This window comes from Cucurbita maxima, unplaced genomic scaffold (genome assembly GCF_002738345.1).
Source record: "Cucurbita maxima cultivar Rimu unplaced genomic scaffold, Cmax_1.0 Cma_Scf00020, whole genome shotgun sequence".
Taxonomy (NCBI): Eukaryota; Viridiplantae; Streptophyta; class Magnoliopsida; order Cucurbitales; family Cucurbitaceae; genus Cucurbita; species Cucurbita maxima.
This window is the reverse complement of record NW_019272036.1, coordinates 1,265,224-1,292,134: the sequence shown is the minus strand read 5'-3', so window position 1 is coordinate 1,292,134 and position 26,911 is coordinate 1,265,224. Positions and strand designations below refer to the sequence as shown.

Here is a 26,911-nt window from a genome sequence, read left to right as displayed (position 1 = left end):
GGGAGTTGTCGGACCATTTTTACACCTTCTTTTTTTATTTATTTATTTATTTATTTATGGTTGGTCTTAAAATGGTGTTTTTAAAGATTAATGGTAATTACAATTTTTAGAATTTTTATTATTATTTTTATTTAGCAAAATGGGCTTAGTTAAATTGGGCTTTATTTTACTCCATAATGGGCTGGGCTTTTTCAGACATCCAAAACCCTAAGCTTTTTTTTTTTTTTTTTTAATTTATTTATTTTTATTTTCGGTTCCATCCGTGAAAAGGTATCAATATCTCTATCAATTGGATCGCGTCAATTTTTCCTTCTACTGCTTCAAGTTCCTTTTCTGTATCCTTTCATGGCGTCTCGAGGTAATAAGCGGCCTTCTGTCACTAATGGTTATGATAATTTAGGCGTCTTGTCTAGGGTTTCCCGGTCTGTCTCCGATTCCCAACTCGTCCAGCGGGCGAAAAGTACGGCTTCTGATGCCGCATTCGTCTCCCAAAAGCTCCTTCGTAGCACCGGTAAAGCTGCGTGGATTGCAGGGACGACTTTTCTCATCTTGGTGGTGCCGCTCATCATTGAAATGGATCGCGAACAGCAGTTCAATGAGCTCGAGATGCAGCAGGCGAGTTTACTTGGTGCTCCAGCCACCGCCTCTCCTAAATGATGATCTACTTGATGGCTTCAGGTTAAGGGTACTCCATGATGTTGTTGCTATTTAGGGTTTTTTATGGGTTTAGGATGGATTTTGATTGCGTACAATGTCGTCGTATCTTTGTTCCTTTGTTTGTGACTGCGGATTAGATGTGACGTTGTTGGCGATTGAGATTTTGGAGAGTTAAGAGTTATGTTGCGAAGTTATATGAATTGAATTCAGAATCAATTCCAAGTTTCTTCTTCTCATAAAGCTCTGGATTGCTTTTGTAAACTTATATTATGATTGTTTCCTTTTTGAGAGAAATTGTTCGATGCCCAGAATTGAAAATTTCTTCTTCTCCGACATTTTTTCAAGCTCTAGTATTGATTGTTTTGCTTCGCTCATCGTCTTCCATGAATTGTCGTTATGAATCGTGTTAGATGCTTCATCTATAAAATGATGCTTCAGATTGAATAGCCATTTTGGTGTTTTATCATGTTCTTATGGCCTTAATTTCAGGTGCCTAGCCTTTGGTAATTAACTGTTAAGTATGACTGCATTTTATCAGGGCTAATATCTTTTCACTATGCAACTTGGAGTTTTTATTTTCCCTCGGATAGGCCATTTGAGTTATTGTTGTTATAAGTTAACTTAAAATTAACAGAACAGCTTTTTAATTCCTCTCCATACTGAGTACTCTACAACCCATCCTTCCTATTTGTTTGTTTCATTTTTAGTCTTTGTTTGCCACTTAGTCCATGTTTCTTTGCATCATTTCTTCATCACTTGGCCCTTTGCATATTTATTCTGGAAGCAAATCCTTGCGGCTTTGAATTGGCATTTAACTCATACGGTGGACTTGGTTACTTTTTTTGGAAGTTGTTCTAAAGATCAGCCTTTCGGCAGGGAAAAGTAAAGTTTTGTATGGAGATGCTTCATTCTACCCTTCTTATGGCATTCATGGCTGATACACAATCCTCCCATATTCGAGGACAGGATACCGTTTCTGATAAGTTCTTTGATCACCTAACTTGTATTGCTCTCTCTTGGTAGCTTCTCTTATTGGCAGTGGAAGTTTTTTTTGTATTTCCCTTTGCATAGTTTGTATTCCTTTGTAGTTTATAGTCTTTGAATGCCACTTCCATTGCCTAAAATGTTTCTTAGTTCTCACTGTTGGAGGCTTCTTTCTGTATATGATTTTGTTGTTTTATCTGGAAAGTCTTTGAATGCCTTTTGAAATTATGGCACCTCTGGTTGTCAGAACATGGGACCATATTTCTTTGTTCAACTCTGATAATCCATAAATGTTCATTGACTGAACAGAAGACAGAGTTCTGTTTGTTTCCCTTTCTTTATTACCTTGTGCAATTTCTAGTCTACTAGTTTGCATCCCTCTGTGTCTCTGCTCTAGAGTTTGTGCAGAAATGGAGCAATTTGGTTGCATTATCGACTGGATTTACTTTTGTTTAGGTATCTGTTTTCTCGTCCAATTGTGTTTCTGCTAAACGTGGCCTGATTTCTTTTCTTTAGTTTCAATTTTGAACTTGTGAGAATGTCTTTGAGAATAGCGTTTTTGAGCAGTACACTTGTAGACTATTGAAGAACATCAAGTGCATTAAGAACAATATTTGCCTCCTTAGGTCCTCAAGTTGTATCTTTTTAAGGAGTTTCTGGTTTCTTTTTACTTTTTAGAGGATGGGAATAAAGATCTTGATGAGAACATATGGTTTCTTCTGCTAAATCACTAAAACTCAACTTGTTAAAGCTCATTTCATCGAAAAGAGTTGAATTCGAAACTCTCCTCCGACATATTGGTTTTTTTTTTTTTCAATAGTTGTAGGTGATTCACATGCCTGACCACCCGGGAAGCTTCTTTTGATATTTAATAGGTCAAATTTCGAAATCAAGCTATTAATTCATCAAAACTCTAACAATTCAATTCAAGCCTAACTTTTTGAATAAGACATCAGTTATCATTACAAAAGTTGATTGTTCGATCTCTCACTGCTACCATTGCTAACCAAACAAAAACCAATGGGAATGAATTGTTTTAAAATTTTCACAAAAAAAAAAAATAATAAATAGATGGACTTTGAAATCTTCTTGAAGAAGGCAGTTATTTTAAAGCATAAAAAGATCTGAGTTATGAGGAGAAAAGAGACAAACACCCATATGGCTATAAAGAAAGCAATAAGATAACAAAAATATTTTTTTAAAAAAAAACATTCTTCCCGTCTCATTCAGTTCTGATATTTCCTTTTTCCTTTATCTTTTTGTTACCTTCCCTTCCTTCCATGCACTGATATTCCTTCCTCTTATCAGCAAGCTTTTCAGACCACAGTACTAAGAACAGTCTTTGTCGACTCAAAAAAATTCCCATCCTCTTTATAAGACAAAGCAAAAGAAAACTAAAGCAATTTGGATTTTGTCTTTCCATTTTTTACTTCAAAAAAAACTTCGACTCTTCCTCTGTATCAATGTCCTGCAGATTATAGAAGATGAACTCGATCAATCAATGGAAGTTTTTGAACCAAAAATGGCAGATATTTGCATCAAACTCATGTTCTTGATGCATACCATCATGTTTCTTCTTCAAACCTCTGATGAAAAGCAAGCAAATTACCATAAATCCCACACCTGCTGCCCCTCCTAATATCACTGCCACTGTCTTCCCTGTGTTTTGCCCCATCCCTGACACCAAATTAAGCCTTTCATATCAATATACTTTCAGAAATCAAGAACACAAGAACACTAGCTCCTTCATTAGCTCTATCAGTTGCAAAAACATGTGTTTTGGTTTGAATTTGATGCATTTCAGATCTAACCCAGGTGCCAAAATGTTCATGGCTGTGTTAGTGTGTGAGCTAAACTGTTATTCACTGAAAGTTTGAGGGTTTTACCTGATGGAGATGAAGAATATGATGAAGAAGAAGAAGAAGATGATGAAGATCTCCTTGGAACTCCATTTGGGTAATAACTATAACTGATAAAGCACTTATACAAATAAACTTGCCCTGAAATTGAGCTTCCACATTCAACCTGAGCTCTTTGCACAGCATGTTTCACGCACTCACCACAATCAGAATCCCCCAAATCTCCTTCACATTGAGCCAACACATACAGAGATTGATAGTTAGTAGTGTAGAATCCATGGCCACTCACCACGCCATTCTCCAACACAGATAACCCTGTGTCCCTCCTCTCTTCAAACCCACTTCCAGCAATGTTCGTAGCCCCACAAGTTTTATACAGCATTTCAAACCCTGATATCTGAGCAAACCCAGGAAACTCATACAGCAAATAGCAGCCTGAGAGATGAACTCTACCTGCAATGGTTTTGCCGCAGAGACTATCGGCTAATTCAGGGAGTTTGCTCACACAGTTGTAGCAATCGGAGTTGCTGAGATCCCCTCGGCATTGGAAGAGGCCGGTAATGGAGGTTTGGGCGGTGCCGGAGGTGGTTTTGAAGAACTTGGAGCCTTTGGCGGATTGTGAAACTAAAGAGCCGAACAAAGCAGCCAGAGCTTGTGAATAAACGCCATTTGGATCTGAGAATCCTTGCTTGGCGCAGCCCTTGTAGATCAATGTGGTGTAATCAGAACCAGATTCAACCAAACAAGAGAGGGAAATGAGGAAGAAGATGATGATGAAAAAGGATTCAAAACCCATCTGGGGTTTGTTCATTAATGTCTCAAGTCATGGGGAGATTTCGATTTCATTGAAGAATTCAGTCGGATTTGAGAGATGGGTTTTGGTTTAATCTGAAGAACAATGGAGGGCTCAGTTCAATTCCTCAAACCAAACCATACCTCTCTGTAAAATGTGCAGATGGGAGAGGAGAGAAGGGAATCTTTTTGCTATTCAGTCCTCGCAAAGGGACAGAGAGAGGAAGCGCTGTGAAACGGAAACTTGGGGAGAAGGAAAAAGTGGAGGGAAATTGGGAATGCCATTTTCTTTTTATTGAGATGGTGAAACTGTGTGAAGCCATTAAAATAATGGAGTTTTATGGTCTCCTTGGAGAGGGAGAACTTACTTTTGGTGTTTGATTATGGGAGTTTTTGTGTTTGGATTGTTTAAATGGCAAAAGGAATCTATAAACATTTGTAGAAATCCACATTCATCTTCCTTGATTGCTTCATTGCTTATTTAAATTTATAAATCAATTTATATTTACCCTTTTTCGGGAACCTGGGATGGTAGAGATTTCAGCTCAGGAGCGGATGTCTTACTGTATAAGCGTATTTTTTTCGAAAACATTTTTTTTCCTGATATAGAAATGGGGTCAGAGATTGGACTATATACTCACCTCCTGTCACCTCCCCACGAAACTTAATCTATAAATACTATATTATAGGGTCATATTAAAAAAATAAATCAGCCAATTTTGAGATTTTAATGGGGATGAGGATGGAGAAGCCCACTCATTCGAAGTGGTTGTAAACTCTATTCAAGTTGCTCAGATCACCAAACCAATCCAATCAACTCTAAACCATGAGTTCGTGAAATAAATCTCCAATTTTCACCAGATATTATTTTGGTCGAGAATGCTCGAACAGCCAGCTCAGAGCCGGCCCAAAGTAGGCCCATATTTAAGTGGGCCCTATTGGCCCATCAAAACAGTAAAAAGATTAGCTTCGTCCGACATTTTGTGTACTAGGAGACTACATATCCCTATCTTCCTTAAATTTTTTTATATTCTTTTTTAGGAAAAATAAATTAATATTTTTTTATAAAAAAAATGTCCACCCTCTCTATTGAAAAAGTCAACCACTTTTTTTTAATTTCAAAATAGATTTTATAATAATGGATATATAAAAAGATGAGATTTCAAAATTTGCAAGCTTTTACAATTTTAATATCTAAAATTGGGTCTTAAACACATTAATCCCCAAAATAATTATATTTACAGTTAAAGATGAGATGAAAAATATTAACTATTTCCTTCTAAACTAATCCAATTCATAACTATGCTTCGATGTATATATTTCGTAGTCGAAGATCACCCCACCACCGTTCTCTTTCCATAATTTCTTACAGCCGTCTGAGATTCATCGCAACACCCATCTGTGAGTGTCTCTATCCTCCACCGACACCCTTCGCTTCCTTCTTTTCTCTTTGATTTCTTCAATCCTGGGGAACCCAAAGTTTGAAGAACACAGAATCATGAAGGTCCAAGCAACCCCAGCTTGAAAGATTATTCGTTTCCCTTTTTTGTTTTGATCTTCATTGACCCAGATGTATGCTATCAAGGACAAGCTCTCCGAGAGGTTCTCCAGCCTCTTCTCTAATCTCACTACCTCGGGATCCCCTAAACCACCGGCGCCTGATTCTCATACTCAGGTTCTTGCGATTGTTTATGATTGTTTTTGGCTTGATTCATATGCTGGAAGGCTTTGAATGCTGGTTAGAGATTGTGTGTCTTGTGATTTTATGGTTTGGCTGGTGATTGGTTTTGTGGGTATTTGGATATTTGGGACCCCGTGAGGGGATTAATGAATTCTTGTAGGGCTAACGTTTGAGTATTTGAGTATTGTTGGGAGAGGAGTCCTTAATTAAGGGGTTGATTATGGGTTTATAAGTAAGGAATGAATCTCCATTGGTATGAGGCCTCTTGGGGAAACCAAAATCAAAGCCATGAGAGTCTATGCTTAAAGTGGACAATATCATACTAATGTGGAGATTCGTAGTTCCTATCAGAGTCATGCCCTTAACTTAGCCATGTCAATAGAATCCTCGAATGTCGAATAAAGGAGTTGTGGGTCTTGAAGGTATAGTCAAAGTGACTCTCAAGTGCCGAACAAAGGGTGTACTTTGTTCAAGGGCTCCAAAGGAGTCGAGCCTCAATTAAGGGGAGGTTGTTCGAAGGCTTCATAGGCCTCAGGGAAAGGCTCTTTGGTATACTTTGTTCGAGGGGAGGATTGTTGAGAACTGTTGGGAGAGGAGTCCCACATCGGCTAATTAAAGAGTTGATCATGGGTTTATAAGTAAGGAATACATCTCCATTGGCATGAGGCCTTTTGGGGAAACCAAAATCAAAGTGGATAATATGATACCATTGTAGAGATTCGTGGTTCCTAACCTTGTTCTGTACTAATATGGTTATTGGTTCGAGTACTTATAGGAAACAAGATGTTTGACCGGAGGAATTATGTTTGAGGTATTTAGGACCTCAGGGTTCATTTTATGGTATTTGATTCACATTTCGCATATATCTTTTAGTACTTGAAGTTTTTTTGGCAGAAGTTTTGTATTGTAACTTTGTAAGTATATGGCTCAAGCTTAGTTACCTCACTTTCCCCACACTCAAATATTAGGCTATAGAACTGCTTGATTGCTGAGCGGTCATTTAGGGGCCTTAGTTGGTGATCCGGGTTGTTTCCCTTTCGACGATGAAGCTTATCCCCCATTGTCTCACTGGCTGACCTTGACCCCTATTATTTTGAGATTATAAAGCTTGTATATGAGTAGAGGTTTCAATCTCAATGTTTCATCTCCTTTTCTTTGATTGATTCATTTGTGAATGTCTTTACCTATTGGCTTGTGACATGGTTTTAGTTATGTAGGCCAGGCCAAAGTCGAAAGGAAGAAAATCACTGTCTTCATATTTATCCTTAGTAATCCCGTCCATACGTGGATCTAAATCAACCGATTCTCACCAAGACACCAATGAAGTTCAGTCTCCCTCGGTTCGGTTTTGCGATGCAAACATTGATTTCCAGGAGGAAGGCCCAGATACCCGTTTAGAATGTACTATACGATGCAAGGCGGAAGAAATATATAGTAAGCGCGATGATGACCCGGCATTTGGAAGGAGCACGTGTAGTTCGAAAGTATTTGAAGAAGCTATGGAGCAGCCCACTCCAAGGAATCCGATATCAGACCTCACAGATACATCCGCTTTTATCTCTGCCGACTTGTATGAATTCCTGGGATGTTGTCTACCCAACATTGTGAAAGGGTGCAAATGGATCTTACTGTACAGGTAGTTCGGCAGAAATATTATAACTTTGAGCTATATCAAATGAAGTATTTTGTTTATATTTGATCTGTGATCTGGTTCGTTTCGTTTCAAATGAAGGGCAGTACAACGAAGCATGGTATATCGCTTCAAACTCTTATTCGCAATAGCCACAATCTTTCTGGCCCTTGTTTACTGGTATGTCGCCCCATGACTGTTTGAGTTTCACTGATGATACAACTTTTAAGCGATAAAATGTGGTTATTTAATCTAGATTGTCGGAGATACACGAGGCGCCATATTTGGTGGTCTTCTAGAATGCCCTTTGAAGCCTACGCCCAAACGAAAATATCAAGTGGGTAGCTTTTTCTTGTCCCTCCATTCCCTTTAAAATGGTTGCATATTCATACGACTTTTGACACTGGAGGAAGTAAAGGAAATTGGCATTTAGAAGTTCTTTTAGCTTCTAAACCGGCCTGCATTTCTTCGCCCTTCTTACTGTAACTTCGATCTAATTTTTATGATTGTCTCTATTTGATAGGGAACCAACCAAACATTTGTTTTCACAACCAAATATGGCGATCCAAGGCTCTTTAGAGCAACTGGTAAATATTCTGTTTTGGCGTGTTCGATGGGGAACTCAGTCATATTGTTAAGTATATCAGTCCTATGTGTTGCGCGTGTTTTGTTCAATTTTTGAAATATATTAGTTTGCCTCATTTATGCACGTGTTACTTTGTTAGTCGGTATGTATGAATACAATGAGGAAATTTCTCGAGGAAATTCATGGTCTCCATTGTTCGTTTCCTCGTGTTTTTCTACCTTTCTTCCACAAAAGCAGCATACATTTCTTCTTGTTTTCCTTTGCTCGAGGGCTTCTTCTTGAAACCATCGATATGTCTGTCGCTTTACCTTTTACAAGGAGCTCGTCTTCACTCGGGATATATTGATAGTCATATTTGTCTCTTTTAAAGTTCCATACTTCCAAGGAGTGTTCACTTGTAGTTTTCCACAATTGGAGCTTTTCTTTGTTCCTCTCATTGGTTTTCGGCTTTTACTTTTGTACTTCCATTGTTTTTCAAAATCGAAAGACTCTCCATCTCTTCCCGGCCAACCTCCGTAAAGAGGCCACGGTTCTATTCCGCTGTTATTTGACAAATTTGTGTTTGTTCCACTGATGCAGGAGCTAACCCCTACTATTATATTTGCTTGAATGATTTACTAGCAATCGGAGGCGGTGGTAGCTTTGCCTTGCGTTTGGACGATGACTTGTGAGTCACTCTGTTTTTTTCCATCAAACTTTTGCCTACCACTCTTGTTATACAGCAAACTTTACTAAGTTGTCTACTTTCATGTAACAAGATTAAATGGAAGTAGTGGACCATGTGACACATTTGATAGCTTATGCTTGGCGCACGACCCAGAGTTCGAGCTGAAAAATGTCGAGGTAAGTTAACTTCTCAAACTTGCATAGCTTGAATATCTACCCATTGAGCAGATGAAAGGTACCGATTCTCAATAAGTCACCTGTCATGATATCGTGTGCTTTACATGATGTAGTATGACATTTTATTTTCCACGTGCCTTGCGATATCTCACGTTGGTTGGGGAGGAGAACGAAACACCCTTTATAAGGGTGTGGAAACCTTTTCCTAGCAGACCCCTTTTAAAGCCTTGAAGGGAAGCCCAAAGAGGACAATATCGGCTAGCGGTAGCCTTGGGCCGTTACATGCCTTGTCATACTATATGTTTAGTAATATAAAGTGAAGGTGATGGCTTTTACATAAGCTTTTGTGGTTTTTGCAGTTGTGGGGTTTCGCTCATGCATCGAGATACTTAACCTGAAGATGTTTTACGGTTCTTTTTATAGTTTGTGCTCGTATTTAATTACTTGTGATTATATTCTTCATTTTTCCTTTTGTTCTTTCAACAATTTTATTGAATATTGAATTAAAAACTATCTATCTCTTAAAGAAGTCTTTTAACTTTCTTTCTTTGTGTAATATCATTCATTGCTTCATCAGATCAACAATTATTGTCTCTTGTTGAGTGTTCATCGAACTAATGTTTATTGGGTTTTGATGCCCTCTTCTGATGTAAACTCTAGATTGTTAATGAAAGTACACGGTATGAATTCTAACTTTTCATGGGGTTCTCCGTCATCCAAGCCACTACAAATCGAATGAAACCCGGTGAAAAAATGAAGCTTGTTGTAATGGAATAGTTCATCGTCAAAAGAAGAACAATGGGTTGTACAAGGGAAGTATCCGGGTTCCCTTGACGAGGCAGACAAAGTGCAGGTATGCATCCGATGATCCGGTTCAACTTGCTAGCCTTAGCATCCGTCTTTACCGAGTGAAAGAAGTTTCAAGAGAGAAGCCTAGAAAGGTTAAACAATTCCAGAAATGGAGGAGTGAAGCGGACTGATAGTTTACGAGGTTCAAGAGCGAAGCTGCTTTACTGAGTTCACTACTTTACCACTCGCCAATAGCAGATAGACAGGTAAGAGCTCTCTCTGTTCTTGATCGTATCGAACTAATATCTGCTGTTTTCTTTTTTTTGGTACTCTTGTTTGCATACTGATAGAAATCGTCCCCCTCCCCCTCAATAACGTGCTTTTCAAAACGGGATTCTCTCATTAGTTTGAAAGCCTTATCAGCTCATTTAGGTCATTGATACGATTTTCGGATGCCTTGAATTACTTTTGCCTAAAGTACCGACGTCGTTATCTGGAAGGACGACGACGATGGAGGGAGGGGAGCAATAGAACAAGAATATGTAGAACTTACTAAACCAAATGCTGACATGATAGGGGCATTTAAAAAGTGAGACAGCCTTTGTAGGCGCTCTGTTCGGGTTCTAATCTTCATTATGGAAACGAGCACACGAGCACGTGATCGAAGAACTCGGGTACCGATCGTAAAAAGACTTGAGTTTTGAATAGCAGAAAATGGATCCATTCAAAGCTTGGAATATGTTTCATCTTTAGTAAAGGCTAGAAATGTACGTTAAGATCTATGGATTGGAACAATATCTCTGAACTGCAAAACAGCATAAGGTTCAAAACATGGAGGAATTTGAGTTAGGAAAGTGAACCACTTCCAAACATTACCCTTTCTCTCTTTATTTATTTTTACTTTAACTAGAAACAATTGGTTCCCCTTTTAGAAGGGAATTTCGTCTCGAAATGTGGAAAATGCTTGAAGATCTACTCGAGAATTTCGAGCTAGTTTGTCGTTATCTTGATTTTGCTTGATTTTGAGTTATGTCTATTAAGTTATGACGTTAGGGAGTTTGTTCTCTTAATTTAAAGTTAATTCGAGAGTTCCATAGGTATCTAAGTAGGAAAGGAATTATGAACGAGAGGGTTTATACACGTATTTACCGATAGTTGTGAATAGATTTGGGCATCGTTGGGTTATGTTATAAGTTTATAGTTGTTTAAGCCATAATCGAAGTGTTCTTAGAATATGTTCTAAATCTTTTATGAAAAGAAATGTTTACGATGTTGATGTTGCTGTCACATATTGTGAATAATGTTTTATACGTGTGAGACCTCATATGTGTGAGATTCATATAGGTATGAATAATGATGCATTTAGTGTCCCTCAGGGTCGGTGCATATGAAATTGATACCAACGAGGCCTAGTGGTTGCGAAATTCGTATGAGTAGGGTGGATTCTGTGTGTGAAAGTGGTACACATCTCGAGCATATGAAAGGAACGGGAGCCCAAGAACGACATGATTCATGTTGCATGTGTTTGCATTTTTCGATTCAAATGATGAGTCCACTTGTTATGTATTTAGAAACCTTTTTCTTAGGGACTGATGATGATTGCTACATGTCATAGTCATACTTAACCAAGGCGTGTTGCTTGTGACTGCATGTTTGATGTCTCGGTCAAGGTTGTCCAGCTTGTGTTGTCCATAACTACATGACTACTGCTCACCAAAATTATATCTAAACACCTACGCAAGCTAAAATACCCAAAATGTATTATAACGAGATGTGATTAGTTGTCAATTCTTTATTTTCGGGTTATATTCTATCAAAGTTGTGGTTGTTGATTATTCGTTCTTAGCCTATAATATTGTTTTCAACGTATTTCCTTCCTCACGTTTTTTATAATGTTTCTCTCAAACATGACTTAAAACTCGATCATATTCTGCGACACATGACTGACTTGTTTGTTGGGTTAGCATAAGAGCTGCACAATTGTTGTCCTATGTAGCGTAGGATAAATACCGCATTTATGCAATTTTTGTGAAATATAAAATATGATCTTGGGATTATTGTTAAAGTTGAATAAATAAAAAAGATTAGGCATAGAATATATTTTATATTCTCAATCAAATCATATCTTATGTCACACATGTTTGTCAAACCAAAGTCAAGGTTCTCTTTCCACTCACCAAACACAATAATGGTAATTAAATTTCCCAAAAAATAAAAATAAAAATTGAGATGATAAAGTGATTAAGATTGCTTTTAGACATCCTTTGAGACATCAAATCTTATCTTCTACTTTTTTTTATTTAAAAAAAAACAATAATATATGGCCAAGTGTCTCATTCTCATTGGTCGAGGAGGTTATTTCATTTTTTTAAGGTTTGAAAGTTATTAAAGAATTTAGCGACAACAATAGTTTTGTATTAAAATTATGATATTTTCTTATTAAATTCATACAAAAAAATGTTAAATTAATTAAAATACTCATGAATTTTGTACTTTATCTTAAAAAATATCTTAAATTAAAAAAAAAAATAGTTTGGAATGAAACTAATATATTTTAAAAAATATTTTTACCATTAATACTTTAAACAAAATAACATTAACACTCTTAACGTTAAAAAAAAAGTTCAAAAAAAATATTTAGTATTAATATATAAGCGAAAATCATCTCTCGACACTTTATATATTATTAGAAAATTAATGAGTATTTTTGGAACACTGTACCAATGTTAAAGAATATTTTTGAACTTTTAAAAAAGGTTTAAAAACTTTTTTTAAATTTTTTAAAAAAGCTGAAGAGTATTAATAAAATTTTTGAAACCATATTTTTAAAAGCCTTTTGAAAATTCAATGATATTTTTTAAACATAATATTAACCGGTTAAATCCAAAAATAATAGTAAAGATATTTATGAATTTTTTTTTTTAGTTTAATATATTTTTTAAATAGAGTTAAAATGTTAGTTTAACATAAAAAAAATAGTACACCAAATGTATAGAATACGAACATTTTTACGAGCAAAACGTCTCGTCCATGAATTAGAGAACAAAAAAGCAACTCGAGCGATGAATTTTCTATTGACTTCCATTATTTTAATAAAATTAAAATACAATAATACATTTATTTCAAGATTGTTTTGACCTTAGAAAGTTGACTGGTTTAAAATATAAACCAAAATATGAATTTAGTTTAAAAGAATTAAAAGTATATTTGTAAGACAAAAGGTGTCCACGTGTCATGGGAGGTAAAAATTACAACGTTAAACCAAGATATAGATTGGCCCACCGCGACCATCGGGTTGACCAGTCGTTGAATGCCAGGCTGACGGCGCACGGACATCCCTACACTTAGAAAAATAACAACTTTCCTTCTCTCTCTAACTTTCTCTCTCTAGAAACCAAAAAAATCACACACAGGCACACAGACAGGACATTTCTCCTTGTTTTTTACTATAAAACTCTGTGTCTGTTTTATCCTGTTTGGCTTCCCATGGAGATTTGTTTTTTGTGTTCTTTGTATTTCTTCTTCCATTTCACTTAAACTTCTTCTTTGATGCACCAAAATCCACTGTTTTTCTCTTCTTTTGCATTTTAGAAACAACCCCTTTTGGTTCATTCTACTCCAGCCATGTTACAGGACGCCGGCCGCCGCTCTGTGTCGGAGCAGATCCTCCCCATTGTAATCTTCTTACCCTTTTTTTATCTATTTTTGTATGATATTCGTGAGGGTTCGAGTCAGCTTCCTCGATCGTCGTCTCCTTTTTCATGAATGCCCATAAGGTATATGACAAAATTCCCAACTGCCCTTTTTAGTTCTTCGTGCTTGAGAAATGGGTACTATTTCTTTCTTTGAGAAACATGTGGTTGGGAATCACGACTCTCCACAGTAGTATGATATTGGCTCTCGTAGTTTTGTTTTTTGTTTTTTTGATATGCCTCGTATCAATAGAGATACATTGGATCATCCATTTAATTAGCCAATGTGGGACTCCCTCCCAACATTCTCCCCTCGAACAGTACATCATAGAGCCTCCCCTAAGACCCTATGTAGCCCTCGAATCGCCTCCCGCCTCCCTTTAATCGATGCTCGACTCCTTTTTTTGGAGTCCTTAAACAAATGACACCATAGAGCCTCCCCTGAGGTCCTATGTAGCCCTCAAACCTCCTCCCACCTCCTCTTAATCGAGACTCGACTCCTTTCTCTAGAGCCTCGAACAAAGTACACTCTTTATTCAACCTTTGAGTAACTTTTAACTACACCTTTGAGACTAGCAACTTAAGTACATTGCTATGATACTACATTAGGAATCATGATTCTCTACAATGATATGATATTGTCCACTTTGAGTATTAACTCTCGTGGCTTTGCCTTTGGTTTCCTCAAGAGACGTCAGATGGAGATGTATTCTTTACTTATAAACTCATGATCTTAGTCGACATGGGACTCCCTCCCAACAATCCTCGCGTGGCTTAAATGTTCTTGTTATATCATTTCCGGGGTTTGATTCTTGTTCCTTGTGTTTAAGATAAATGAGAGAGAAAATGAAAGTGGGTTTTAAATTCTCTTTGTTTGTCCAAACTTAGAACATTTGCCACTAATCCGACCATATTTAGTATTCCATTAGCTTCTTGCTTTTCCGTCACACGAGCATAAATGCATATCATTTTCAACTTTGCACAACAAACATGCAGCATTAGAGACCATTCCTTCCTTTTGAAGAGTAACTTCATGTGTTTGTGTGCGCTTTATAATTCTCATCTTCTGGTTCTAATATGAAGAGTCGTGCTTCTTTCTTGTTTGAAGCAAACGTCGATTTCTACACGATCGTCATCCCTAAGAACATATCGGTTGTTATATCAGAACACCCTCTTGTTCTTGTTTTGATCCGTTTCGTTTCTGAAATGGTTTCTATTTGTAGTTTTGGTATGTGTTCATGGTGTTGATGTTGCCTTTTGATGGTGTCTTTCTCAGGAAGAAATCTCGAGTCCAATCAATGCACAAATGTTTGATTTCTGTGACCCCGAGCTGTTCTCGGAGACGCTTCAGAACTCCGAGTTCAATTCTACCTCAAATTGTTGTTACGACAAGAATTCATCATGTGTTACCAATGTGTCTCATTCTCCAGAAACAGATAACAATGGCAATGGTAATGGCAATAACGTTGCGACGGCGGCTGCGTCGTTTATACCTGTTAACAACGCATCGGCCGCTACAACTAACATAGCAGCCAACAGTATCTTTGATTCCCAAGAAGAACTTGACAATGACATCTCTGCTTCCATAGACTTCTCTCCATCAGCTTCCTTTTCAATCCCTCAATATCTCAGCAGCATCCATCCAGGCCAGTTTGATGTTCCTCAAGTGCAGTCCCAGCTACCATTAGTAGATCCCATGACTGAGGGGCTTATGCAGTGTCCTATGCCTCCTGTTGCAACTCTCCTCGACAAGGATCTACCGTCGATCTACGTTGATGATTGCTTGTCTTCCATGACATCCTACATGCCACTGAACCCTTCTTCCCCGTCGTGCTCGTTCGTCGGAGCAACCATGACAAACTATCTGCCTGCTGCATCGATGAACCCCGCTGCATCGTCGGTCGAAAGCTGTGGAATGTTCTCTCTACTCGGAACGGAATTGCAATCGCATGACCTCGATTATCAGGGAGACAACTGTGGAGTCTACAGCCAAGACTATATGCAAGGGACTTTCCATCCACCAGACCTTCAGGTACTTAACTAAATCCGGGTACGAATATGGATCTCCACAATGGTATGATATTGTCCATTTTGAGCATCAGCTCCACGCTTTACTTTTAGTTTCCCCAAAAGGCCTCTATCAATAGAGATGTATTTCTTAGTTATAAACTCATGATTATTCCCTTAATTAGCAAACGTGGGACCCCCTCCCAACAATCTTCACCAATCCTCCCATCGAACAAAGTACACTATAAAGTCTCCCCTAAGGCCTATAGATCCCTCGAATAACCTCCCCTTAATCGAGACTAGACTCCGTCTTTGGAGTCCTCGAACAAAGTACATCCTTTGTTCAACATTGAGTCACTTTTGACTACACCTTCGAGGCTCACAACTTCTATGTCCGACATTTGAGAATTCTATTGACATCGCTAAGTTAAGGGCATGGCTTGATATGATGTCAGGAATCATAGATCTTCACATTGGTATGATATTGTTCACTTTGAGCATAAGCTCTCATGGTTTTACTTTGGGCTTCCCCAAAAGGGCTCATACTAATAGAAATGTATTCCTTACTTATAAACCTATGATCATTCCCTAAATTAGCCAACGTGAGACTCTCCCTCCAACAATCCTCCTCTCGAACAAAGTACACTATAGAGCCTCCCCTAAGGCCTATGAAACCCCTCGAACAACCTCCCCTCAATCGAGGCTCGACTCATTCTCTAGGTTCTCGAACAAACTACACCCTTTGTTCGACGCTTACGTCACTTTTGACTACACCTTCGAGACTCACAACTTATTTGTTCGACATTTGAGGATTCTATTGACATGGTTAAGTTAAGGGCATGGCTCAATACCATGTCAGAAGTCACAACCCTCTACAATGGTATGATATAGTCAACTTCGAGTATAAGCTCTCGTGGTTTTGCTTTGGGATCCCCAAAAAGCCTCGTACCTTAAATTAGTCAACTCCTTCGAACAATCCTCAACAAATGAATGTTACGACAACGATGAGCTAAACAATCCAATACATTTTGTTGCATATAAGGTGGTAAACAATGAGAGGATACAAGTGGGAGGTGGAGGTGGGGCAATGAAGTGCACAGGCATAGCATCAGAGCTCTCAAGCTTGAAGGACAGTAGCTTCAAAGTGGGAAAGCTGTCAGTGGAAGAGAGGAAGGAGAAGATTCATAGGTACATGAAGAAAAGGAACGAGAGGAACTTCAGCAAGAAAATAAAGGTCTATTCTCAATCTTTCTCTCTTATGTCTTTCTGTTTATGATCAAACTCGAGACGTCGCTGACGGTGGGAATCGAAATGATCGACAGTATGCATGTCGGAAAACGTTAGCGGATAGCCGACCACGGGTTCGGGGACGGTTTGCAAAGAACGACGAATTGGCAGAGACTCAAAGGGCAGGTGGTAGCAACCATGAAAGAGAAGAAGAAGTAAAGGTCCTGAACTTTGAGCCAATTGTATTGAACTAAATTGATATAAATCAATGGCTTGCGTGTGTTTGCAGGTAGTGGTGAAGGAAGAAGATAGCTTGGTTGATTCCTCTGATATCTTTGCTCATATCACTGGTGTCAACTCCTTCAAATGCAACTATCCAATCCAGTCATGGATTTGATTATTAAAAAATTAAATAAAATCATTAAAAAATAAATAAAAATAAAATTAAAATTAAAAAAATTAAAAATTAAAAAAGAGGAAAAAACTACAATTTTGCAGGACCCAAATGAATAAATATTTGTGGTATGAAGTAGAAAGAGATAGTGAAGAAGGGCCATAAATAGAAATAAGTTTGAGTGAGGCCCCACTTAGCAATCAAACTTAGAGATCTTTTGTTGATCAATTTGATCAATTTGTAGATATATTATCAACAAATTTCAAAATCCTTGATTTGTAAATGTTAGGGTTTTTTGCCCTCATAAACTTGCTATAATTAATATAATACATTTTCAAATTTAATTTTAAAGTTGCTTCCGAGATATTTTAAGAGTGTGTGTAGGTTGAGTCTGAATAAATATTTTTGACTAACCAGAGATTTTCGGGTTGGTTGGGTTGGTAGCTCGAGCAGTTTGAATAGAGTTCACAACCCAACTTTACCCATCTCTTTATTTTTCAGATTATGTTGGATTGAGCTGTCCGTCTATTTTTTTTAGTTGTTTTAAAAAAATATACTTATCTATGTCATATTAATAATTAAAATTTCATAAAACTTGAATATTAGACATTTATAAATCACAACGCATTCCTAATATCGATTACAAATATGAAATATTCTTAATTTTTTAAGCGGTGACTCTTTTTTTTTTTTTTTTTAATTGGTCAATTGGTCAGTTGACTTATAAAAAAATTTCAACTTGTTGATTTTTCGATTTTTAGAAAATTCAACGCAAATTGAACCGAACAAAAAATCTAATTTAACAAAAACATTATAAGTAACCTTAAAAAACATACCCATTATGGTCTTAATATTAAGCTTAATTTCAATTATTTTAATTAATTTATGTGTTCGTGTCGTTTTTAAAAAATCCTATAATTTTTATTTTATTATACATGCATATTCTTAATGAAAATTAAATAATTCTAAATTTTAAATTTTCAAATTAAATAATACATAAAATAAAAATATATATTGCATTAAGCCAATAATTTAAGACTTATTTGTGATAGCCAAAATAATTAATACATAATTTTATTCATAGTGGGCCCCATTAGGAAGGAAGAGATACAGAAATAAACCCTAGATCCCATCTTTATATAAATCGCTGCTTAACCCTAATTTCCTCTCAGTTTCTCGTTTCAGCCGGCAAAAATGTCGAAGCGAGGTAAGCAAATCCTCGTTCCCATTCTATTTATTCTTTGCAGCTTAGTCATCTAGGCTTTAGTTTTTTGATTTTTGGTTCTTCTGCTCTATGTTTTCACCGCAAGATTATGCTCTACTTTCATATGCATCGATAAGATCTGTTTTTGCGCGTTTTTACGACCTACAATTTGTTAGTGGAGATTTATTGAACTTTGGGGAAGAGATGTCGATATTATGTGTGTGAGGTCTGGAATGTGTATGATTGATGTGTTTCTTGTTGGTCAGGGCGCGGAGGTTCTGCAGGTAACAAGTTTAGGATGTCACTGGGTCTGCCGGTAGCGGCGACAGTGAACTGTGCCGACAACACTGGAGCTAAGAACCTGTACATCATCTCAGTGAAGGGTATCAAGGGCCGTTTGAACAGGTTGCCATCGGCTTGTGTTGGAGACATGGTTATGGCCACTGTCAAAAAGGGGAAGCCCGATCTCCGGAAGAAGGTCCTTCCTGCTGTCATTGTTAGGCAGCGCAAGCCATGGAGGCGAAAGGATGGAGTTTTCATGTACTTCGAAGGTATATATGTTTTTTATTTTTTGTGTTTCGGAAACCAATATGATACACGAACTTTGATCTGGAATTGTGTTTTCCTGTTCACGTTTGCTATCTATCACACGAGAGAAACAATTTATATTTTTAGGGTTGACGTTTGCCACTTGATCATTCCCGGATGATTGCGTCTAATTGAATTTTATTTGTCTTTGGGCCTTTTGTTATTAACTGTTATCCTTGCTGTTATGGGGTTGCTTGCATTGTTCAAACATGATAATTCCATGATTAACGGTTCTACTGAAGCCAGATACATCCACTGTTAGTGAATTTAGTTTTGAGTTTCTTAGATGTTTATTTAGTATTCATTAAGGTTGTACGTTTTACTGGGGTCAAATAGCCAAATAGGGTCATTTAAAAAAAAAGGAATAACTTCGAAAAACTCTCAATAAAACCTATTTGGTAAAATAAGCCGTGTGTGCGTGTTTTGTCTTCATGGACTCACTATCAATGCGTCCCTAATATGAAATTAACAGAAAGCAACCTATTGTAATGGTATCCTCCATTTAGACCCATCTAGCTTCCAGGCATAAGTCAGGTATCCTCCTTATTATAATGGTTGATACAGTTACGAGTCTGGTAAAATGACAGTGTCCATCGTTGCAGATACGTTGAAGCTTCCATACTCATATCAGCTCCGTGTGGACAGTACACTGATTTAGTTTATAATACTTCCATCCTTGATCTCATCGTTGCCAGTTAGCACAAGATCATCTTCCCTAAACTGCTGATTCATCCGTATAGAAATTTTGTTTAAAGTGTTTCTTTAAGTACTATTTTCTGATTTCAAATATAATATTTTTTGCAGATAATGCTGGAGTGATTGTGAACCCGAAAGGAGAAATGAAAGGTATGATTCATTCATCAGGAAAAAGAGATGCACATTTTCCCTTTTCCTTTAGTTTTTAACCCTTTACAGGTTATCATGTTGGTTTATTGCTGCTCTGCTGTTACAGGTTCGGCAATTACGGGTCCTATTGGAAAGGAGTGTGCGGATCTATGGCCTAGGATTGCAAGTGCAGCCAATGCTATCGTTTAATTTTGTTTTTAAGTTTCAATCTTCTCGATTCTGTGGTCAGTTGTAATCATTTTTGACATCCTAGTGTTTCTTATAGTACTAATCTATTACCTTTTTGGATGGGATCTTTCTAAAACAATGAATTAGATGTTGAGTTGATAAGAATTTTTTAGAATTTGTCTCGAATGTTTCCAACAGTTCATAAATAGCTATCATCTCATGTTATTTTGCCCTTACAAGCTTGTGGGTTGATAGAATATGTTTAGGATTCGCGTTCAAGATAACTCGAGATAGCATCTCGGCTATAACCCTCAAGGTTTTAGAACGTTGTTATATGTTGAGTTTTCTCCAGGCTTCCCCTACTTGAGGTTAGGGGGAGGTTTTTTTACACCCTTCTAAAGAATATATTTTTTTAATTTTATAATAGGAATTGTGGGAAAGAATATATATATATATTTTTTATATACAGCATTAATAATTAGTTTTTAAGTGATCTATTTAGGGTTTAGCTCAGCTCACAAGTTTTTAAGTTTATGCCTCAAATTCTTAAAAAATTTTATTTGTGTACGTAAAAAAATTCTAAAATTAAACAGAATTCTGTTTGTAATTTTACAAAATTTATAGCGACGAAATATAGTACTCTATCCCTTAAATAAGCTTTTATTACTTGTGAATTATGAATAAAATTCTTTAAATAGGTTTTTTTTAAAAAAAAATTCAAACTTAAAATATCCAATGTAAACTCTCAAAATTTAAAAAATAGTTTAATAAGATTGAATTATCTAACTTTTAAAATAATAATTAGTGTCTTATTCAATAAACGTAGCCGAAACCAAACCGTAAAAATATTACTGTTAGTATAAAAATCTTTAAATTTATATTAGAAGGCAGTAAATTTAGAAATTAGTAAGTTAAATTGTTATTTTCCTTATTTAGAGAAAAAATTAGTAAGTTAAATTGTTATTTTCCTTATTTAGAGAGAAAAAAAACTCTAATTTTTCATATTTTCTAATTAATGGTAGCCTTTTTCTGTTTTTTTGTTATTTTTTTTTTATTTTCCAATAATTTTACGGGCCTCGGGTCGGGGTTTAGAAGAGTTTTGGGCCTAGGGCTTTAGTCAAAAGCTGGATTCAGTATCCGCCCATCGAATTCGAGAAGGTGAGTTGTTCTACAGCAAAACCCAATCGATCAAGCTTAAAGCCTAAAGCTTCGTCAGTGATTTTCCTGCCCCCTAGTTCCTCCGAGAAAAAAGAGGTATTTTTCAACACAAGATATGGCCGGTGAGGTAGCGGTAGAGGGTGCTGCGGCGGCGACTGAAGTACCCGATTCCAATCAGCAGTCCCACAAATTAGAGAGAAAATGGACCTTTTGGTTTGATAATCAGTCGCGGCCGAAGCAAGGCGCCGCTTGGGGCTCCTCTCTGCGCAAGGTCTATACCTTCGACACCGTCGAGGAATTTTGGTGGTACGTTCTTGGATCCTTCTCTGTGTTGATGTTTAGATTTGGCCTTTTTCCCCTTCTGTAGATATTCTCTTTTGCTAGATTAGGGCATAGCTCTTTTGGATTTTAACTAACGAGTCGTGTATTGAAGAGAATTATTTGTCATGTATGCGTATTTGATTTGATTCTCTACGGTGTGGGGGTTGCGTTTCATTTTTCTTTGAAGTCGAACCACGGTTTTGGACGAGGTGATTGGACAAGAGCAATAGACCAGATTTGTTATTTTTACGATTTATGATTTCGACTATTCTGCAGTTTGTACGATCAGATACCCAAGCCGAGCAAGTTGCCGGCGAATGCAGATTTTCACTTGTTCAAATCTGGAGTTGAGCCGAAATGGGAAGATCCTGAGTGCGCTAATGGAGGAAAATGGACTGTCACGAGCAGTAGAAAGGCTAACCTTGATAGCATGTGGCTGGAAACGGTATAGAAATCGTCGAATAATTTTATGCTGAAGTTGTTTATTGTATGCCTCATGAGTTTGTGGTAATTGCTTGCTTTAATATGATCGAAATCTGCCTTGTTTTCTTCCATTGCTAGTTGATGGCTTTAATTGGGGAACAATTCGAGGAGTCTGATGAGATTTGTGGCGTCGTTGCCAGTGTGCGCCAGAGGCAGGACAAACTTGCATTATGGACAAAGAATGCAACAAATGAGGCTGCTCAGGTTTGCCTCCTTTTATTGATTTTTTATATAATAGTGAAACCTGTCTTCTATGAGATTATTGGGAACAAACCTGTCTTCTCTGAGGTTTTGGTTTGGTTCTTTCTGCTGTTTATGATCCTTTTTGAGATCTTATTCGACGTTCTTGAAGTTTTTGAGAGAGATCATGTTTTCTGCTTATAGGAAAATTATCTTCGCTTATTCCGTAAACGTTTAGTTGTTGTTGTGAATGTGCGGATTACTAAATGTGTAGCTCCTCTTGTTTGCTTTATTTTGGCCTCTTTTGGGCTGATCTTTCTTGCAGTGCTTTCCTTTGTTTGCTCTATGAATCATGTCTTTCTCTATTTCATTCATGCACTCATGCTAAGTATTCCAGTACAAAATGTTACTGCATCGTTTTACATTTGTTCTTAGAATTTGTCTATTCATTAGATTGCTTGCCATTGCATTTATAACATATTACCTTTATCTTAAATCAAATGCAATTTATTAGGTGACGTTTAGAACCCAAGTTTAACCTCAATAAGCAAGGGACTAGGGAGGGCCTAGGGCAATTCGGCTTTGACTTACTCAATTGATTTTGGATGTATCAAAGAATCTTACCTGCTGCATTCCTTCTCTTTGTTATTATGCAAGTTGAATTGTTAAGCAAAGATGCCTTTAGTGAATACGAGCCAACTAGCTTTGCACTTTTTCTTCAGTATGTTTCAAGTTGTAACTTGTTTCAAGATCTCTGGTTAGACAGTTTGCAAATATTGAGAGTATAGTAGATGTCGAAAATATATTTTGTATCATTATTACTTTTGACATGGTGAATTCAGTCCCCTGACATACCGCCCCTTAAAGCTTCTAAGCAAAGTTCTAAAGACTATGGCTTACTCTGTTGCTTTTCATCATTTGGTGCAGATGAGCCTTGGTAGGAAATGGAAGGAGATCATCGACGTCACCGACAAGATATCCTTCAGCTTTCATGTAAGCATCAGTTTTGTGGTCATCAACATTTTCTCCCGTTCCCCTCATTTTGTCTATTAAATCTCTCTGTTTTGGTTGGCTGTAGGAGGACTTGAGGAGGGAAAAGTCGGCTAAATCTCGATACAGTGTCTGATCATCAACTAGATCATGTTGCCGTGCTAAATTTTGAGGAAAATACTAAAATTGTTATTTCGACATACTTGTCATTGTTGTTATATTTCCTTCTTTTGTTGGCTTTGTTTTCGGATCCAAGACAATCGATTCAGATCTTCCATGCTTTGAATGCCAGAATTTTACTTCAATTTATTTGTTGGAACATACCCATCTAGAAGTGAAGCAATATACTGAAATTATTGTATTGTATGATTTATGGGGAGGAGGGCTGTCTCATTAGGTTGAATATTTTGATTTGTTCTTTTTACTGCTTTGCCAGAATTACAGAAGAATGAAGCACTGCCTGTGTCTAAAGAGTGAGTTTTAAGAAAGTAACATTACAGCTGATGAACTGAAGCAAATGGAAAGCAGGAGAGCATACGAAGAAGAAGAAGAAGAAGAAGAAGGAGAAGAGCAGAGATGATATCTCTCAGGCAAGGAATCCAAGTCTTTCTCCATTCTTCTTTGCTAGCCTGATTAATCCTTGTCTTTGCTTTCCATCTGCTCCAATTGACTTGCAAAACTCTGTGATTACCTGAGAAACAACAGAATTCAGGAAAACTAGATGTGTTTGATGATTATTTGGTTACATTACTATCGAAGTAGGACGGTTTGAAAACCTAGATGTGTCGAATCTGATGATTATTTGGTTCTTGGTTATTGAAAATTTTGGACCTTTGTTTCTTCTTGATATAAAGTTTGAAATGATCTAAGTGAGAGATTAAGGGGGAAAAAGATGCATTACCTGAGAATGCAAGGCAATTGCTTTGCCTCTAAGCTGATTGAAGCGCTTCTTGCCGATGAGATTCCGAGTAACTACAACCAATGGCGCAAAAACCCCTTTACCCTCATTGACGTTCTTCATCATCGGCCGGAACCTCACCGCCTTCCCCATGCTCACTTGCACTGCAGCCGGCTTCACCGCCAGCAGCAGCGCGTAGTCCTCTCCGGCCACGGAAAAACCCCATCCTCCAGGAAAAGAAGAAGAACAGGACAATCCAGTTGCAGAAATGGAAGTGGACGCCATGGAAACAGCTTCTTCCTCTTCTTTCTCTGGTACAATTCCAACTCCTTGCCCCTCTGCTTCTCCGTTTGATGGTTGGATGTAAAATGTGGGTGAGGAAATTGGCGAGTGAGAGGGGGATTGTGAGCCACACACCGCGTTAGGGTTTTGGCGTTTAGTTTGAAAAGCAGAGATGTGAATGTGAATTGTTCATGCGATTGCTTCAATGGTCCATAATTTGGGAAGAATTATGAGGTGGTTGAACTGTATTGGTGTGTTTGCTTCGGCAACGGGGCCCTGTCTGCTGCTAATCTTTATCAGCGTGGCTCCATATCCGCCGCGAAGAAGACGAAGCCACCCCTATTTCACAATCTCTTCCTCTCATTATTATTATTATTATTATTATTATTAATCTTAGATTTAAAAAGAAAGAAAACACCTATTTTACCTTAGAATTAAATTTAGTTCCATTTTCAATTCCATTTTTTTTATTAATAAATAAATCATTTTTCTCCTTATTTCGCTCATGGCGGTTGCTATAATATTTTCTTGAGCTTAAATGTTATTTATTTATTTATTTATTATTATTTAAATATATATAATTTTACACGTTTTTAAACTTTTTAAGAGCTTTAAAATACTAATGTACACCTTTTTTTAATGAGCTGGTTTGAATAGACTTTAAAAATGATTTATCAATATTAAAATGATAATTAGTTTCGATATTATAGTCTAATTTTTACTAAATTTTGCTAATTTGCTTAATAATTTTAACAATTTTTTTTTCGCAAAAATAAGTTTGACAAGTATAAACTAACTATTAAATAACTTTATCAAAATTCATAATTTTTTTTTAAAAAACTCACTATTATTTTTTTTTCTAAAATTCTATAAATTTTATATTGTATGCATATTTTATAATTCATTGCATAAAAAAAATTTAAGGATTTACTTTTAGAATTTTAGAGTCCATTTTTACTTAAATTTATAATTGAGGTTGTATTAATGCATTGTCTTAGCATTATTTAATATCCAAACAAATTATTATTATTATTATTATTATTATAATATTGAAAAGAAAAAAATAGACAACTTATTTTAGGCTTTACATTCATTTCCATAATTATGTTTTTGTAGCTTCTAAGTTCCTTTACCTCACAAATTATGCTTAAATTATAAGGAATGGAGCTTAAAAAAAATCCAATAATTAAAAAAAAAACAAAATAATTTAAAAAAAAATCACTTCATCTATGAAATTGAATCGTTCTTCTAAGCATTTCATTCATCAAGCTTGTTTTTGTTGAGCGGATTGAAGCTTCAGGGTCAACGATCGGCCAGCTCGGTCTTCCCAAGGGAAGAATTCGAGAGCAAACGATGAACCCATCAACAAAATGAATCGAATTCTTCAACAAAATCAATAGCCCTTTCAATGGCGTCATTAGCAGCGCATCTCTCCGCCGCCCTCTTCCTCGTTCCCATAGGCGTTCGTCGGCTACTCTGTTCTTCCTCTGTTTACATCGACAACCCATCGCTTTACCGATCAAGAACATGGTACTTATCCGAACCCAAATGGAAAAATTTCGATTTATATTCTCTGGTCCTCCTCCTCCCCATTGCCGCCTTCTCTGAAATCTTCCTTTTCCTTGCATTTTCCGGGAACCCCACTTACAAATTTGCATTTTCCCACCAATCAATGGCCATTTTCTTCTTCTGGGCACTCACGATTCTCATTATTTTGCGGGAAAATTTCGACCCTCTTCTTGTAAGTGAGAGTTTCATCTTCGTTTTCGCTGGAATCGCTTTTCTCATTGAGTATTCAGTGATTGGCAATGGTATTACTGGTCTTGGTGGCGCTTTTTATAACTTATCTAGCGGATTAGCCCTTCTTTGTGCTTGTTGTTGCATGTATTTGTCTATGAAACCCGCTTCATTTTTCGCTGAATTTCTACTTTCTTCTGGCTTAACGTTTAAGGGTACATGGATGTTCCAAATTGGGATGTCTTTGTATACCGATGCGTTTGCTTTGAAGGGTTGTCGTGCAATATTGCCTGCTACCGAAGATGCTTTTGTTCAATGTGATCTTGAGGAGGATCAGATGAGGGGCATTGCTTTGATGAACTTGATATTCATTGGCCATGCTTTTTTGGTTTTGATCTTGGGTTTAGGCTTGTTTGGTTTGTTGTCTAGCAACAAGATTTTTAGGTGCCGCGAGGGGAGCGGCCCTTTGTTGGCTGAGTTTGGACAAGAAACCATGTTGAGTTCATCGTCTCCTGAGATTGAGATGGAGTGAAATTGTGTGGCTTCTCATTCATTACTGTATCTTTACACATTATAGTGGAGAAAAAATGGATTTGTTCTTTCATATTGTGGCTTTGGCGTATAGTAAATGTTCATAAGTTCTTGTTCTTATATCTTCTTTTTGATGTTTTGATCATTAGAGAAATGAAGTAGATTAGTTTGCCTGCTGTTTAGTGTGAAGAAAGTCTTCATCAAAGACACTTTAGTTTAAAACGTGTAGGCCTACCGAGCGGGTACTTTCGTATTTGACAAAAGGCTTTCAGTAGCGTAGAATCTAAGCCTTTTGAAAAAAAAAGTGCTCTCTGAAAGCACGAATCCTCGGTGAAGAATATAATCCCTCTCTTATTACTTTTTTTGTATCCTCTGTTCCAATCT

General features: G+C 36.9%; 8 protein-coding genes across 24 annotated transcripts; 6 read left to right on the top strand and 2 right to left on the bottom strand.

The window, feature by feature from the left end:
- The first annotated feature begins 281 nt into the window (after positions 1–281).
- On the top strand, positions 282–1,968 carry LOC111494811 (mitochondrial import receptor subunit TOM9-2-like). 3 transcript variants are annotated; one of them, XM_023144804.1, is made up of 2 exons: positions 282–678; positions 1,507–1,968. In XM_023144804.1, exon 1 carries the CDS (start codon positions 346–348, stop codon positions 655–657), a length of 312 nt encoding a protein of 103 aa, XP_023000572.1. In that variant the 5' UTR covers positions 282–345; the 3' UTR covers positions 658–678; positions 1,507–1,968. The 3 variants fall into 3 exon arrangements, with proteins under 3 accessions (XP_023000572.1, XP_023000571.1, XP_023000570.1); XM_023144803.1 differs by having other exon boundaries at positions 1,504–1,968; XM_023144802.1 differs by having other exon boundaries at positions 283–678; positions 1,534–1,968.
- Positions 1,969–2,773: 805 nt separating this feature from the next.
- Positions 2,774–4,656, bottom strand: LOC111494771 (cysteine-rich repeat secretory protein 3-like). 2 transcript variants are annotated; one of them, XM_023144763.1, is made up of 4 exons: positions 3,528–4,656; positions 3,205–3,318; positions 3,076–3,109; positions 2,774–2,986 (listed from the first exon to the last, which is right to left on the bottom strand). In XM_023144763.1, exons 1-3 carry the CDS (start codon positions 4,309–4,311, stop codon positions 3,102–3,104), a joined length of 906 nt encoding a protein of 301 aa, XP_023000531.1. In that variant the 5' UTR covers positions 4,312–4,656; the 3' UTR covers positions 2,774–2,986; positions 3,076–3,101. The 2 variants fall into 2 exon arrangements, with proteins under 2 accessions (XP_023000531.1, XP_023000530.1); XM_023144762.1 differs by having other exon boundaries at positions 2,774–3,109.
- A 968-nt stretch (positions 4,657–5,624) lies between these two features.
- LOC111494769 (TLD domain-containing protein 2-like) lies at positions 5,625–11,656 on the top strand. 10 transcript variants are annotated; one of them, XR_002720233.1, is made up of 9 exons: positions 5,626–5,967; positions 7,191–7,609; positions 7,711–7,783; positions 7,860–7,940; positions 8,127–8,190; positions 8,769–8,856; positions 8,948–9,032; positions 9,392–10,087; positions 11,408–11,656. XR_002720233.1 is itself a non-coding variant. In XM_023144759.1 (8 exons), exons 1-8 carry the CDS (start codon positions 5,867–5,869, stop codon positions 9,428–9,430), a joined length of 945 nt encoding a protein of 314 aa, XP_023000527.1. In that variant the 5' UTR covers positions 5,625–5,866; the 3' UTR covers positions 9,431–10,670. The 10 variants fall into 10 exon arrangements, 3 of the variants coding, with proteins under 3 accessions (XP_023000527.1, XP_023000526.1, XP_023000528.1); XR_002720234.1 differs by lacking the exon at positions 11,408–11,656 and adding an exon at positions 10,398–10,670; XR_002720232.1 differs by lacking the exon at positions 11,408–11,656 and adding an exon at positions 10,322–10,670.
- Positions 11,657–13,246: 1,590 nt separating this feature from the next.
- LOC111494756 (zinc finger protein HD1-like) lies at positions 13,247–17,485 on the top strand. Of its 3 annotated transcripts, none has more exons than XM_023144739.1 (5): positions 13,247–13,496; positions 14,790–15,545; positions 16,563–16,754; positions 16,843–16,968; positions 17,037–17,485. In XM_023144739.1, exons 1-5 carry the CDS (start codon positions 13,446–13,448, stop codon positions 17,142–17,144), a joined length of 1,233 nt encoding a protein of 410 aa, XP_023000507.1. In that variant the 5' UTR covers positions 13,247–13,445; the 3' UTR covers positions 17,145–17,485. The 3 variants fall into 3 exon arrangements, with proteins under 3 accessions (XP_023000507.1, XP_023000506.1, XP_023000505.1); XM_023144738.1 differs by lacking the exon at positions 13,247–13,496 and adding an exon at positions 14,518–14,665 and having other exon boundaries at positions 16,843–16,962; XM_023144737.1 differs by lacking the exon at positions 13,247–13,496 and adding an exon at positions 14,518–14,665.
- Positions 17,486–18,221: 736 nt separating this feature from the next.
- Positions 18,222–20,157, top strand: LOC111494803 (60S ribosomal protein L23). The gene is made up of 4 exons (XM_023144793.1): positions 18,222–18,348; positions 18,612–18,896; positions 19,738–19,779; positions 19,886–20,157. Exons 1-4 carry the CDS (start codon positions 18,336–18,338, stop codon positions 19,966–19,968), a joined length of 423 nt encoding a protein of 140 aa, XP_023000561.1. The 5' UTR covers positions 18,222–18,335; the 3' UTR covers positions 19,969–20,157.
- Positions 20,158–21,150: 993 nt separating this feature from the next.
- LOC111494789 (eukaryotic translation initiation factor-like) lies at positions 21,151–23,450 on the top strand. Its single transcript, XM_023144781.1, has 5 exons — positions 21,151–21,411; positions 21,703–21,871; positions 21,988–22,113; positions 23,017–23,082; positions 23,168–23,450. Exons 1-5 carry the CDS (start codon positions 21,221–21,223, stop codon positions 23,213–23,215), a joined length of 600 nt encoding a protein of 199 aa, XP_023000549.1. The 5' UTR covers positions 21,151–21,220; the 3' UTR covers positions 23,216–23,450.
- Positions 23,451–23,475: 25 nt separating this feature from the next.
- LOC111494806 (protein PROTON GRADIENT REGULATION 5, chloroplastic-like) lies at positions 23,476–24,472 on the bottom strand. The gene is made up of 2 exons (XM_023144796.1): positions 23,981–24,472; positions 23,476–23,770 (listed from the first exon to the last, which is right to left on the bottom strand). The coding sequence occupies exons 1-2, from the start codon at positions 24,260–24,262 to the stop codon at positions 23,666–23,668; spliced, it is 387 nt and encodes a 128-aa protein (XP_023000564.1). The 5' UTR covers positions 24,263–24,472; the 3' UTR covers positions 23,476–23,665.
- A 1,006-nt stretch (positions 24,473–25,478) lies between these two features.
- LOC111494784 lies at positions 25,479–26,779 on the top strand. 3 transcript variants are annotated; one of them, XM_023144777.1, is made up of 3 exons: positions 25,479–26,340; positions 26,441–26,532; positions 26,677–26,779. In XM_023144777.1, exons 1-2 carry the CDS (start codon positions 25,668–25,670, stop codon positions 26,494–26,496), a joined length of 729 nt encoding a protein of 242 aa, XP_023000545.1. In that variant the 5' UTR covers positions 25,479–25,667; the 3' UTR covers positions 26,497–26,532; positions 26,677–26,779. The 3 variants fall into 3 exon arrangements, with proteins under 3 accessions (XP_023000545.1, XP_023000544.1, XP_023000543.1); XM_023144776.1 differs by lacking the exon at positions 26,677–26,779 and having other exon boundaries at positions 26,441–26,649; XM_023144775.1 differs by lacking the exon at positions 26,677–26,779 and having other exon boundaries at positions 26,426–26,649.
- The last annotated feature ends 132 nt before the right edge of the window (positions 26,780–26,911 follow it).